The 16,297-nt window shown below is 35.3% G+C and overlaps 1 protein-coding gene across 1 annotated transcript in view; it reads left to right on the top strand.

Annotated features, from left to right (window-relative positions):
• The window catches only part of dachs (unconventional myosin-IXb-like dachs), a 92,985-nt gene that overhangs the window by 53,914 nt on the left and 22,774 nt on the right, over nucleotides 1-16,297 (top strand). The window contains exons 2-4 of the mRNA XM_089633217.1: nucleotides 9,757-9,956; nucleotides 11,704-11,815; nucleotides 12,647-12,849. Coding sequence (XP_089489343.1) covers nucleotides 9,757-9,956; nucleotides 11,704-11,815; nucleotides 12,647-12,849 — 515 coding nt within the window. The remainder of the gene's footprint in view (nucleotides 1-9,756; nucleotides 9,957-11,703; nucleotides 11,816-12,646; nucleotides 12,850-16,297) is intronic.

The following is a 16,297-nucleotide window of genomic DNA, read 5'->3' as shown; positions in this document are numbered from 1 at the left end:
TTATTTTCCTGAGAGTCTTTAGTATGGAGTTAATGTTAAAAAAAGAATATAGAAAATTGTGAAAACCATGTGTAAATTATTATTATTTAACATTTTATTGCACACGTCTAGATTGTAACCCGTGACCTCTGAATTCGTATCCCAGGACATTAGAAGCTCGACCACGGAGGTAGTCAAAGTAATAATGCTTGTTTTAATAAAAAGGCCAATTGTACATAAGAGCTTCAAGCATAGAAAAATAATATCTTATAAAGTATGAAGAAAAATCTAAATTAGTAAAACTCGGCAATAAGAGAAACCTTTGAATCCAGGTTCGTTTGAATCACTCTGTGAACCGTCAGACATAACTCAAACATTACGACATCCACTTACCGAGGTAAGGTGGAAGGATCTTTCACGACTTCCAGGTAACGGTACCGGGTGGTTCGGATCTCAAGCGGGGGAAATCGCTTTGCCTGTTGGATAGATTGCTTTCTTTATAGACACACGGTACCCGGCAAACATCACACAATCGTATCATTGTTCTGTAATGTTATTGTGCAATTACTGAAACAGCTTTTCCGTTATTTTCAATCAATGAACACTGTTATTATATTGGTTTTGTGAGCTGGGTGTAGATTCGAACAGAAGTATCTAGTATGAGAATTTTATGTACGTAAGATTATTGTAAACAATTTGGATTTTTTTTGCATTAAATGTATGTGCGAAGTATTGGTAAATGAGCCATTAAAGAAGTGGTCGATACCATAGATTAAAAAACGAATACATCGCATTATAGATAGTGTACTAATTCACTCTCCTTTTAACACAATCGAATACATCACATTATACATAGTGTACTAATTCACTCCCCTTTTAACAGACAATCGAATACATCGCATTATACATAGTATATCGGACGTGCAGAGCCAAAGTCATTATGAGATAACAAGATCTCAAGTTTTTACGATGTCCTTAATATTTTTGATAAAACCATTTAGATATCTGCGTCAAAATAAATATGATACTATAATATTATCCCACATCCTTAATGTGCGACTGCTATAGTTAATATTAATGGATTTTCGGCGCCACCATACATTTAAAAACTAATGTTTTTGTTTTGTTCAACACAGTGAAGAGATAAGGGTGATCGCTAATTACTCTCATTGAACATGTGTGAAATTTAATGTATAATTTTGTCCAATAAATAGAGAAGTAACTGGTACAAACAGTCACTTCTCATCCGAGAGTACTCGGGAAAGTAATACTTGTTTAATTTAATGTTTTCCTACTGCCCCTGCAAAAACTCTCAGATCAAGGTGTCAATGTGTGCCGGTGCCCTATTGAATTTGCAGTATTTGTGCGGGCTTCACTAACTTGGTCCCGTACACATAGTATACTAATTCACTCTCCTTTTAACATAATCGAATACATCCCATTATACATAGTGTACTAATTCACTCCCCTTTTAACACAATCAAATACAGCGTATTATACATAGTGTACTAATTCACTCCCCTTTTAACACAATCGAATACATCGCATTATACATAGTGTACTAATTCACCCCCCTTTTAACACAATCGAATACATCCCATTACACATAATGTACTAATTCAATCCCCCTTTAACACAATGATCTGTTGGTAGTTTTTAAATATATAAATTTTAATTCCGATTTTGTTTTCGTAAATTTATTTATTTGTTTATTAACGTGTGACTTAAGTCCAATGTACAAAACAATAACACGAATTTTATAAATAAAATAATGAGTGAATACAAATCTTGGAAGTGAAAATTAACCCACTTCCCGACTTCCGATCGAGCCGCAACTCGACAGATAGACTCTTTGTCGATGGCAATGTAATCCGTTTACTTTTTGCAACAATCACGAATACACACAGCACAATTAATTACATTACAGCAGTTAATATACGGCATAAATGTCGGTCCTACCCAATCACGATTTAGCGCAGTTGTTAGCACGGTTGACTCCATTCCCCGGGGAGGAAGGTTCAATCTTCAGTAAAACAAAAAAAAAATATTTTTAAATACATCTATCAATAAAAATAAATCTATTATTGCAAAAATACTATGCTTTTTTTCGAATAATAACCCTGAAAGGCGTAATCCTGAAAAATACCGAGTTCCGGAAAGCTGAAATCCAGAATGACCAACTTACGGAGTTACTGAAAGTCCGATCCGAAAAATAAATAATAACCCTGAAAGCCGAAATCCTGAATGACCAACTCAATGAGTTCCTGAAAGTCCGATCCAAAAAATAAATAATAACTCTGAAATCCGAAATCCTGAATGACTAACATACCGAGTTCCGGAAAGCCGAAATCCTGAATGACCGACTTTCCGAGTTCCTAAAAGTCCGATCCAAAAAATAAATAATAACTCTGAAAGCCGAAATTCTGAATGACCAACATACCGAGTTCCGGAAAACCGAAATCCTGAATGACCAACTCACAGAGTTCCTGAAAGTCCGATCCAAAAAAAACATTGATGTTATTGTCACATAGTTAGCTACATTTTTTTTAAAAGAAAGACATAATATTCTCTGGTTACAAATAAACTGACGATATTTTAATTTCCACACTACTAAAATATTGTTTGTAAAATGATGGAGGACTAGCTAACAGAGGACTGACGCCTGGGTGAACCCGACGCTTAGATCTAATCAACCACTATCCTTATTATGTCTAGGTAAACAGAATTTACCGCAGTACAGACCTGTATTAGGAAAAGAATATTAAAATGGTCCTATCAGGTTAGGTTAAGTTTAAAAAACGTACACTTAATTTTATTATGTACTGTTATTTTTATTAGTTTTTAGCAGAGTACCATGACACCTATACCTGCAGCGTATAATTAAACGTACTAATTTTGATTTTCGGTGATTTGAAATTATTGTAATGCGTAAAATTATTATGTTAAGTCTTTTTAATTTTTAAAATTGGCACTGATAAGCATAAATCAAATCAGACAAGCGATACAGTAGGTAACTAAATTATTTATCAATTAATAATTATTTATATGAATTGTGAATTTCTTGTACCAAAATTTTTGACAGATGTGGACAGTTGTCGTAATCAAGTTAAGTTAGGAAACTTCCGAAACGTAAATTTCGTCTTTTGAAAGGCAAATAGTATCCTGGTGTAAATATTTTCAGGTTCACAATACTACAATTATTATTTTTCACGTATCTGCACTCGTATATGTACTGTAAAGCATGTTATGGTTAATAGATTTATTTTTATTAATAATGATCTAAAGTACCTATATTTTAAACGTTAAATGCGTTGTCTGCTGATATTTCCACTAAGGCTAGAAAAGGTTGCACACTAAACCAGTACTTTTAATAATATTTGCACTACAGTTGGGTCGAGTCGAACAAACGGGTTTCATAAATATATTTTATAGCAGTGTTAAGGTTTCATAATATTATATAATATATCAACTGTGGTTAGGTTACAAACAATAATAAAACATTTACTCTATTCCTACTAACATAAGTTACAAACATTGAATTTTGTATCTTTAAAATAGCACGAACTATTAGCAGATATTTAAGTGGATTACTCTAGCTTTTTTAAACTATGTACATATTGTACACTCTGATGATCCTCCGTGGTCGACCATGAATCCGTAGGTCGCTGGTTCATGTTCCGACATGCGCAAGTAAATTTAATTTAATTAAATTTGGTTTTTCAAAATTAATTTAATTTAAACTAATATATAGTATATTTGCATTATGTTTCAGACTGGAAGATACTCTCAGTATCGTTCTGGTGAAAAACAAACTTTCAGAATTGAAAGCTGCGTGAAGTCCCGATCTGAATAGACAGGTACTTCCGCGTCTTCCTCTTTCTAATCTCCTTCCACTCTCTCCCCATACTTTTAAGCCTCACAACAAACACCATTTGGGAATGCCATAGTTTTACTTGCTAAAGACCGTTGGGATGTTGGGAGCAGTTGAGGCTCTTGTGCAATATTAGCATTGACAGTAAAAATAATGTTTAAAATGATGAGGTATTTAGTAAAGGTAATACATTTTTTGTTGATCAAACATCTAAGTATATCCATTTGATAATTGACTATGATAAATTATTAATAAAGATCAACATAATGTCATATCTTCGTTCGTTCTCGAAAAATAATTTATAATCTGTTCTAAACGCATTTCTTATCCATGTCATATCTTCGTTCGTTCTCGAAAAATAATTTATAATCTGTTCTAAACGCACCGTCATTCTGGCGTCATTCCACGCCACGGGCAACGACAGACGACAAAATTAGACTAGAATTCGTCATTCTAGAATCAAAATGCAAGTTAAACTTTGCACACAAGTTTTGCATAAGGTAACTGATATTTCCGCTACGCTATGGTTTGGCTAGGTTCGGTCGTACCGAAGAAACGGGTCTCGGACTGTTTTCGCAAGCACGAAGTTACCTGCTTGAACCGAGTACCGAGGGAGATAAGGTCAAAATGTGACCATGTCATATCTTCGTTCGTTCTCGAAAAATAATTTATAATCTGTTCTAAAGCATTTCTTATCCATGTCATATCTTCGTTCGTTCTCGAAAAATAATTTATAATCTGTTCTAAACGCACCGTCATTCTGGCGTCATTCCACGCCACGGGCAACGACAGACGACAAAATTAGACTAGAATTCGTCATTCTAGAATCAAAATGCAAGTTAAACTTTGCACACAAGTTTTGCATAAGGTAACTGATATTTCCGCTACGCTATGGTTTGGCTAGGTTCGGTCGTACCGAAGAAACGGGTCTCGGACTGTTTTCGCAAGCACGAAGTTACCTGCTTGAACCGAGTACCGAGGGAGATAAGGTCAAAATGTGATCATAACTTAGGCTTTACTTCTTCTCCTTTGCCCGCGGAACAACGCGAGCCAAGCAGTCAATGAACTTGGCCAGTTGTCTGTCGGACTTTTTAATTTTTTTGCACTTGCTTTCGTAATCAAATATAAATAGCTTCACCGCATCAATTGTTGTCAAAATCTTAGATTGATAGATTGAGAAATCTGTGATCATTGAAAACATAAAATTTAATTGAATTTAAGTTGTAAGTAGATTCCCACCTGCCTGGGTATACGATATGCATAATATTAATAAGCTTTGATATTTAACTTTCAATGATACAGGATTTTCCAAGAAGAGGTGTTATTATGATATTCACTCTTATAAGATCAATGGTTTCGTTGCTTGTAAACGTTGTCCAGATCAATATCATCCAATTACGGCCATAAAAAATCATTAATTATCTCTCGATAGCGCAATCCATTCACCGTAACTGTTGCTCCAGCCTCATTTTCAAAAAAGTTAGGTCCAATTACTCCGCCGGACCATAAACCGCACTAAACAGTCACACTTTGAGGATAAAGAGGCTTTTCAACAATAACTCTTGGGTTTTCCGAGCCCCAGATGCGACAATTTTGCTTGTTGACGAAGCCACCGAGGTGGAAATGGGCCTCATCACTCAAGATGATTTGCATTTGATTCACTCAAGTGAATTTTAATAATTTCAATGCGTTGTTGAAGCGTGTATCGTTCCATTTTTATTAATGGCGTAGTTTTTTATGGTCAAATGTCAAAAAATGACAGCTTCAAAAGTAACATCTACCGAAATAGCGGGCTATTCAAAATAACACCTCTTATTGGAAAACTCGTTTTTTGCTCGGTAGTTTTAGGTCAGCTATTTTGTAAAATGGCAACACAGCAAGCATAATTTGAATTTAAAACTCCATGTTGGAAAATTTCGGTCTTTGAATACCATAGATAAAATATCTTACGCGTGAATTTCGAATTCCGAACGAGTGTTACCCGTGCTTCAATCATAATATTATCCGCTATTTAATCACCGGTGAAATAAATTTATTCATTCGGAGCAGCTTTATTGGTCCGACATTCCGGAGATTCTTCGAGCTTCTTTTCCGTTCTAAGTGACACCCCTGTCGGCCATTGACGGGTCAGGGCGATGCGGAATAATATAGTTAAAGTAGGTACCTACCTGCCGTAGATAGGTATTTATAATGATATTTTTTTGCAGTCAGGTCTCGCTAGAATTTTTAGATAAATTTGTTAAATCATTTAGAATTTATATTATAGTATTTTGTACCGGGTAGAAGTCAAAGAGACTTTTTTCTTGCAGTTCGGAGAATTTTCAAGCCAGAACATTAAACTGAATTATTGGTTACACAAATACATTTATCATCTTGGTGTACTTATAGATAAAATATTGCCAAGTGTCACATATCATCTACACATATAATATATACATTTTTTGAACGACTGATAATTTATCCAGTTACAATAAAAGATTTATTATTTTGACATTCATGACATTTGGAAGATAGTTAAACAAAAAAGTTTAAGGTTATGTGCATTACAATATCATATCACTCATTTAAAGCCATAATGAAAATTATTCTGCCCCGTAAGAAGAACTGACGAAATCTTCGACAAACTTAAAATCATGTTAATTACAACTCTATTCTGTATTCATAAATACAAAACACAAGAAATAACACTATATTGCACGTATATTAGAAACACTCGATCTCAAGGTCAAAAACATATCCAACAAGCAACTACAAATACAACATACGGGCAAAAAGCTTCTTATACCATGGTACTAAACAATACAACTAAATCCCACTCTCATTCAAAACACAAAACAGTATTATAACATTTTATTCTTAAATTTTAATAAAAAGGATGCAGAGAAACCAGTGAAGTGGAACAAGAAAACATCATGTAATAAATTTATGATTATTTAAAAAAAACACTATTTAACATGTTTAAAATTACTTATATTATCCATACTACTAAATTTTAATAATATGTAAATTTAATCCTCAGCACAGCAGATCCCGGTAAGGCAATCATTAGATAATAAAACACCTGTTATTATTATTATTCAAAAAGTTATTCAATTTATCAATTGTTTTTGAAATTTCATTCAATAGCACTATTCCTCTTGTAATATTAGAAAATCTGTTCTGTGGTGTGGTATCTTGAACAATTCGTCGTCTACCAAGTTTTCAGTATAAAACACAATAACCTATTTTATATAAAAATAAATAAATTTTCACCTTCAATATTATCTTCATTGTGAGCTACGGAGCATACATATTGACGGCCGGCGTGGTCTAGTGGTATACGCTTTTGACTACAGATCCGAAGGTCGCGGGTTCGAACCCGGCGTGCGCAAATAAATTTTATTTGATTAATTTGTGTTATTTCACAATTAATTAATTTAAAATAATATATAGTATATTTGCGGCACGTTCCAGAGTGGAAGATACTCTCAGTATCGCCCTGGTGTAAGACCACCATTCAGAATTGAAACGTTGCTTGAAATGGCTTTAGCCGTGTTTGGTGACCAGATCTGAATAGCCAGGTACTTCCCCACCTTCCTCTTACCCATCTCCCTCCCCTCCCCAATACCCTCAGCCTCACAACATACCCCAATTGGGGATGCCATAGTCTCACTGGCTCCAGACGGGAGCAGTTGGGACTCTTGTGCGGTATTACTGTAAAAAAAAAAAAAAAAAAAAAATACAAATATCCATTAGTTACCAAAATATGAGATATCATTTTTTAACTTTTCAATAATTAAAAATGTAGAGAAAAAAGTGTTGAAACTTGGACGGAGCACTGTGCCAGGTGTTGTGATGATAAATCAAATTCTACTTGCGAATTTGTACAAACATACTTACAGAAAAAAAAAAACACAGTGAAAGAAATTTTTTGTATATGTTTGGCTTTTGGAGGTGAACAAAACCAGCGGACATTAATTTAGCACTAATCGTATTAATGCCAACTTAAAGTCTTTGATTCCTACACAGTTCCAGAGCTCGCCTCTTCCAACGGCAACTGTATAATATTCCTATTAATATTAGAATTCTCTTCACACACTTTAAATTGCGCATCAGCCGTTAAGAATCACATCCACATTTAATGTTCGATGTTGTGAAATATGTATCGTTAAATTCTCCCATTATAGCGGAAGAAACAATGATTTGGGGTGACAGAAACAAATTACGTTTAGCATGTATTATTCAAATTAGGCAGGCAATAGAAAAATATTTATGTAGGATGTAAGAGAATAGAGAAGATTTTTTTAAATATATTTTTTGCATGACACATTTATTTCAATAAATTTTACCAAATCGGGAACATGGTTTAATACCAGAAAATTAAAAACAATATTTTATACGCTTTGTGGTGGTATATTACAAAACTTATTTAAATCCGCATGATTATCAAATCCCTTAGAAAAAGTATATATTCTCTATATGAGTATTAGTAATAATTCTGCGTTCTTTACAGTATTTTTCAGACAACAACGACTTTTAATTTAATATAATATGCACGCATTTAACATAGCGAATACGCACTATCTTGCTACCCAATGACATTGTTGTGAGTAGACCCGAATCAAAGGAATATTCTACTGCAGACTTTACATCTAAATTAACAATATTATGTCAGCCTGTGAATTCCCAGGGGTGAAGTGATTCCAACCCTAGTGTGCACCCTACATCCCCCAACCATTTAAAGAGCTGACCAGGACCAGCAGCTTTAATACCCTGTACGCATTACACCACGTTAATGTACACTGACTAACACCCAGTGAATTAATTCCTTGATGTGATTCCTTCCGACCCTAACGTACACTAACTTGTCACCCCAGTACAAACCATTATTTTACCCGACCTGCAAAGAGAAGTCTCGAACCAAAAGTATGTCATTCAGTCACAATATTATACCTTCCACGATACACCAAGTCATCACCCAAAGTGTAAAGAGCAAAATATTAGAATTCTGTATTTCAGACGCGTCATCCTCCAACGTTTCAATACAAACCAACCTCTCACCCTGTTTTAAATTATTAATTTCATGCTACTTAAACCAACTCATAAAGAGGGTACCCGCAAAACTTATGACCCAACATTTAAAGGACAGACCCGCACCAGAAGTATTGGAATTCTGTATTTCAGGCGTGTCCTCGCAATATGGTTCCGTTTATGATTCACCAACTCATCACCCAATTTATAAAGAGCAGACAAATGACAAATGATGTCCAACATAACACCGTCTACCACACCATGTAACAGAATGATTCCTTCCATGATACACGAACTGATCACCCAACTTATAAATTTTATTCCTTCCAAATTTACATTAACCTTTTACCAGCTTATGAAGAGCAGACCAGCACCAACATAACACAGTCTAACACACCCTCTCACAATATGATTTCTTCTATGATACACCCCAACTTACAAATATGTTTCCTTATCAATATCACCCAACTTATAAATATGATTCCTTATCAATATACACCAACCTGTCACCTAGTTTATAAAGAACAGACCAACGCCAAAATGATATTCTGCATAGCACCAATATGATTACTTCCATGATGCACCAACTCATCACTTAACTTATACGTGAACCTGTCACCCAACTTATGAAGAGCAGACCAGCACCAACATTACACAGTCTAACACACTCTCTCACAATATGCTTTCTTCCATGATACACGAACTCATCACCCAACTTATAAATATGATTCCTTATCAATATACACCAACCTGTCACCCAGTTTATAAAGAGCAGACCAACGCCAAAATGATATTCTGAATGATGATTCCTTCCATGATGCACCAACTCATCAGTCAAATTATACATGAACCTGTCACCCAGCTTATGAAGAGCAGACCCGCATTAAAAGTGTCAGAATTCTGTGTTTCAGACGCGTCCTCCTCCAACGAGGCCGTGCACCTACAGCAGCGTCTGCGCAGCCTCAGCAGCGAGCTGGTAACGCTGCGCAACCGGCTGCACGTGGGGCCCGGCGCCGCGGGGCAGGGCGTCGGCAACCCGGCGGGACAAGGGGGCGCGGGGGCTCCGCCGCATAAACAACCTGCGCCTACACCGCAGGTAAACCGTTACTAAATATTACATACATTCCCTATCAGATATTCCCTTATTGACAACCCAATTGCAGTTGATTTCATTTCATGTTCCTAATATAGTCATAATTATAATTATATTCCTTAAAAAAAAAATTATTCACATACTTACTCTTTATTTTTTTGAATTTTCACACTTTTAATTCATAAAATAAATAAATCATTACATTCTCATATCTACTATACAATCAATTTGTATATATTATATAAGTACATTTTTGTTTATTTGTTACAATATATGATCAAATATTTCAAGACTCCTCTTCCATAGAAGAATTTGCTTGTGGCTGGAAGAGGAGTGTACATCGTTTTATTACAGTAAGTAAGTAGAATGGAATGTTACTTAAGGAAACTAATTGAGATGAGTTATCAAATTAAGTTATATTTATTTATTTATAAATTCACGCCCGGCTGGGGTTTTACATGTTATTTTCTTATTTTTTTACAAAGAACACAACTAAATCAAAAAGAAAACAGAATCAAAGTAAAATATAAAAAACAAAATCAAAAAGAAAATAGAAGACATAATAAAACACAACCTCTTAAAAAAAACAATGTCAAATCGAAATAAAGTGGAAACTGCAAGATGAAAAAATAAAATGGAAAATTACAAAACTTTTGTAAGATAAACAGAGCTACTTGAGCTAGAAAGAAGCGAAGTTAGCAGTCTACAATGGAGTGCTGGAGTGATGTATGGAATTGAGGCATGGAACTGGCAGATAAAGGATGAAAGTAGATTGAATGCTGTTGAAATGAAATCCCTGAGGCAGATGTGTGGTAAAACCATATTTGATCGTATGAGAAATGTGGAGATCCGCAAATAGCGCAAGGCTGATGTAAGCGTAATGAGTAAGAATATGGTTTGGTCATGTAGAGCGAATGAGCAAAGAAAGGAGTGTAAGGAGGATATATGATGCAAATGCGAATGGTAGTAGAATTCGGGGGCGCCCGAAGAAGACATTTCACGATCAAGTAAATCAGATACTCGAGTCGGGCCATGTCAAGAGTCAGAATAATAGAAGAGTATGTATGAGACGATGTATGAATGTGAATGAGGCAAGGAGTGTGTGCCAAGACCTAGTTGTTTGGCAGTCAGTCCTCTCTGCATACCCCTGTGGAGAAACAGCCTGATGGTTAGTTAGTTAGTTAGTTATGTGGGACGTGTGGGATTGCACTAACTTCCCTACATTCTGAGTTAAAAATGATTATTATTTTTATAAAGGTACCCATTTAATTATTTTCTGTTTATATTATTTTATGGGAAGGTGCTTTATTGCTTCTCTGAATTCTTAAAAAAAATCCGTTCTAATTAGGAAAATGACGTATAAATTCAAAACAAATTGGATTTCATCGAATTAAAGTTACACAGGACACATGCACGACCGAAATTAGTATTTTTGATAATAGACAAGCAAGAGAATACGGCTAATGGTTGATGGGGTCTTGTAAACTGGTCTTTATTGGGTTATATTTAGTCGTTTTATGTGATTTCTTGTTGCTAAGCCCCCAACCTAATATTTGGCATTTCAGATAGTACTCTGTACATTTCTCAAAGGGCAGCATTTTTCAGATACGTGATAATTTAACTTAACTGAAAGAGTGTATGAATGATTTTGAAAACTGGGGTGTCTTTCAGATAACAAGTTTAATCAATTTGAACCATGTCTAGAGTTGTTAAAAGAGTGTTGATATCATTTTGTTTTGTTTTGTTCTAGATACCAGTGGGTGGTTTTGGCCTCGGGCAGCCCCAGGGCGGGCCCGCGGTCCCTCCCCGCCACACCCCCGCCCCACCGACCATCCCGCATCACCTGCCTAACCAGCCACAGGGTGAGTCCCATATACAACCCTTAACTTACACGTATACCTATTTTAATATGAGAAATGCAATGCAAGAAGTCATGATCTTTTTTAGGTTTGGATATTATATCCACTGCAATCTACATGATGAATTCATTCATTGACATTGATTTCTAAGCAGACTTAGTCGGGAGGGAAAACGTCATTCGAACATAAAATATTTTTAATATTCCTCTGTACGCATATATATGTGTCTATTTTATTTCACCCGCTTGGTGTTCGCCACAGACACTCTTCCTTATATAAATAGATAGATAATGTTTCGTGAATACCTCATTATGAAAACTTGTAATAAAGTATTTAAGTTCTGTTTATACGTCCTGAAAGAATTCGCCTCAATGATAACAAAATGACAATTAAAGCAAGTAACGGCTTGGTTAGAACTCTCTCATCCAGACTAGGCATTCCTTAGATTGTCCCTGTTTTTGATTATGCGCATTACTATGTGCTTGCAGTATAACTCGACGCTTGTCGACCTCTGGCGTCAAACAAACATGTAATTTCATAAAAATTCAGCAATGTGAAAATCTAGCAAAATCTAATCAATCACTTTTATTTCAAAGATATCATTGATGTATATTAGAAATAATATCGGTCTTAGAACGCTTCCTTGCGGTACTCCATAGTTGATTAGGAGAGTTTTGCTTTTTCGCTGTCTACGCTCCATCATATAGCTTTTTAGTATGTTTAGAGTTGTATTTGACATTCTAATTTCTGAAAGTTTTGCAAAAGGGATTTTGTAATCTATTGTATCAAAAGCTATAAAATCTATAAAAATCTAAGCAATCACTTCTATTTCAGAGTCGTATGGCATGAAGGGCGGCAGGGGCGATGCTCCGCCCCCGGGCCTCCCGGCGCCGCAGCTGGGCCCCGCCCAAGGGGGTGCCGGGGCGGCTGCCCAGCGGGTGGCGCATCTGCCCGACCTCACCCACCTGCCGGGCCCCCTTACGGAGGACGCCGTCATCAAATGTTTGCAGGCCAAATTCTACGCCAATAACTTTTATGTAAGTTGCTTTACTTATTTTAACATCCACTAGAAAAAACACATCGATACTTACTCCCGAACACAACTGCAGATCGCCAACGAACAAACAACAGTTCACGTAGAATAAGAATACTTAATTTTTGCATTTCATCCATCTGTAAATTTATTTGTACGTTCTATATCCGTTTCAAAATGGTGGCCGTTTTAATTTTTCAGTAAAGATTCTTTTTTCAAATGTGTATGCATTTAATTGGACTATCTTATTCGCATCTACCTGCTTGAAGAAAGTTTGGAAAAAAGAAATATCATTAAGATAGTTATTTAGATAGACATTTTAACAAATCTTGAACAAATGTACAATTCTTTATTTGGAATCAAAAATATGTTGCATAAAATAAAGGCATGGATTATAATTAAGGGGTGTGTATTTAAGTACCTGCTGACAGGTCTTAGGATTTCAGAGGAAATGTTGGTATTGATTTATCAAATAAGAAAAAAATTAGAAACACGCTTTTTTAGACCGAAGGTCTACTGTTCACAGAACTACTAGTTTTTGTATGTAGTCTAAGGTGAAATGTTTGTTGGTTCATTCATTAACTTGAATTTTCGGTTTATTGTGCCGTGTTGTGTTTCATCCTTTATCCAACGTTTCAGACAGCGTTACAGTGTCCATCATCGTGGCAGATCACATCAGATATCGATATCTAATTATCATATATAACCTTGATTACGAAGATCGGAGTATCCCGCCTTGATTTCTGCAGCAGTACCCTTCACTTACAAGCTATATATGATCCCTCTGTTATCCTTGCGTAATAAAAAGAAACAACACTTTGCGTAGCTAATTTAGAAATAAATTTAGGTATATAAACGCAGCCTGTAGTTACGTGCGGCATTACCCGCCCGCAGAAACTGGTTCCGACTCATTACGGCGAGGGTCAGAGGTCCGTGATATATCCAAGTACCTCTTGTTCTACCACGGCATTATAATGTACAAAAGGTACGCCTTGCAGTGAGCTTGAAGACGCTGCGGCATTTTGTAAAAGACTCAAGATCATCCTTGGCAGGCGGAGAGTTATAAAAATAACATCAAAACGTTTATCGGCTGATACGAAGATACACGAATGTTCCTGTAAGAAAAGTGCAATCTGATTTCAGTTGTTTTATTGTTTTTTTTTTCATTTGGTCTTCACCCTTCAGGGGTGTTCGAGGCCATTGAATTAGAGTTTGTATATACTCTGCGGCATAACAACAGAACACCCGTTGAAAATTATGTTGGCAGCGTGAGAACATAATATTATTGCAATACCTTTTTAAAATTTTTTTTTAAATTTCGATATTGTTTTCGTAATAGAATGAGGTCTTGGAATAATGAAGTCTTGGAAGTGCAAATAAACCCACTTCCCGACATCCTATCGAGCTGAAACTTGGCAGTCGGTCGATGACAATGCATTCTTTCCACTTTTTGGCAATGAGATATGAAATCAAAACACGAAAGCACACGAAATTAGAAGAAATTAAAGCAGTTAATATATAAATGTCTGGCCTCCCAATTGGGATTTGGCTCAGTTATTAGCGTGGTTGACTCCAGTCCCTAGGGAGGAAGGTTCAATCCCCAATCAAACGAAAATAATAAAGTTATTTATTTTTAAATACATCTATTAATACAAAATTATGTTTTATAGTAAAAAAAATCGTGTACAATCTACCAGAACTCGTGTTTATGGGTACGGCTTAGGGGTACGTGTTAGGGGTACGTGTTAGGGGTACGGCTTTTGATTAGCAATCCGGAGGTTCAAATCCCAGCGTGCACAAGCAAATATTATTTGATTCATTTGTGTTATTATTTCAAATTTTATTTATCAAAAAATATAAAGTATATTAGCAGCACCTTCCAGAGCAGAAGATACTATCTGTATCGCACTTGTGTGAAACCACCATTCGGAATTGAAACGTTGTGACCGGATCTGAATAGCCAGGTACTTTCCCACCTTCCCCTTCCCCATCTTCCTCCCCTCTCCGTACCTTCAGCCTCACAATATTCTCCAATTGGGGATGCCATAGTCTCACATCAAAAAAATATCAATCGCTTCATAAGGAAGTTTTACAGGGTGATTTTTTCATATGTATGCTTACATTGAAACTATAACGTGACCCATATAAGAAGGATCATCATTTACATAATTAAGATTTTATACAGATAGTTGCCATTAGATAAAATAATATGTCAAAAAAATTACAAAATATTGAACATAACCGTAGATCACATGGGAGTAACTTTTGCCATAGCCGTTGCCGAAAACAAATCATTAAAAATACAAATTCCGAATACACGTTCAAAAATGTAGTATTTTAACACGTATTGTATGTATTATTTTAACACGTATTATATGTAGTATTTTAATTAATATTTTAAATATAACTTTGATTTAATATTTGACTAATTTTAGTTTTAGAAAATCTGCTGCATCCTCTTTATTATTTAAGCAAGCCTTACTTTGACTAGGTGGATAACTTTGACTAGATGGCTAACTATGACTAGGTGGCTAATTTTAACAAGAAGGCTAACTTTGACCAGGTGGCTAACTTTGACTAGATGGCTAACTTTAGCTGGGTGACCAACTTTGACTAGGTGGCTAACTTTGACTAAGTGGTTAACTTTAACAAGATGGCTAGCTAGCTTTGACTGGGTGGTTAACTTTGACTAGGTGGCTAATTTTGACTAGGTGTCTAACTTTAACAAGATGGCTAACTTTGACTGTGCTTTTAATAGTATAGTACCTACCTACATTAAAATGTGTGAAAAGGAATTTTCGGTGAGATAGTGGTGTTTCTTTGGACAAATTTTATAATTCCTTACTTGAAAAGTTTTAAAAAATAGTAGTTTTTATTATTTACTTACTTGATTATTCAAGTAGGTAGGTGTGTATGTAAGTGCCTACTTACAAATCTTGTGATTTCAGAGGAAATTTTGGTTTTGATTTATTAAATAAAAGAAAATTAAATAAATACTTATTTGGACGCGAGGTCTACTGTTCACAGTCTATTCATCTAATCATACAATGTGGATTTTAAATTATTAATATATTTTTATTGTCTCACAATACATAATGATAAATCATATGTGTGTTCAGATAATGCCTTAGAATTATTTTCGTAATTTGTAGTTTTTACTATGGCCATTGTGGCATTTTACAGCCTTTGAGGATTACTAAAAGCATATTAACTATTATTCTCTCAGTTCAATCTTTTGTATCTTGGGGCGGAATGAACTTTCACTTCGAACCACATTCAAAGCGAAGCATAATGGTGTCGTAAATCCTAAATTGCGTGAACATGGCATCGAACTGTAAACTAGAACGATAAATAATAAAATATGTGTCAGCGGACTAACCAGAAAACGCCATTATTATCTCGAACAATTCACACTACACGTAGCATAGCTCGCAGGGATTGCTGAATTAATA

Source organism: Hesperophylax consimilis, chromosome 7 (genome assembly GCF_061612785.1).
Source record: "Hesperophylax consimilis isolate HC1 chromosome 7, BYU_Hcon_1.0, whole genome shotgun sequence".
NCBI lineage: Eukaryota > Metazoa > Arthropoda > Insecta > Trichoptera > Limnephilidae > Hesperophylax > Hesperophylax consimilis.
The sequence above is the reverse complement of the archived record's forward strand: the minus strand, read 5'-3'. Positions and strand labels throughout refer to the sequence as shown.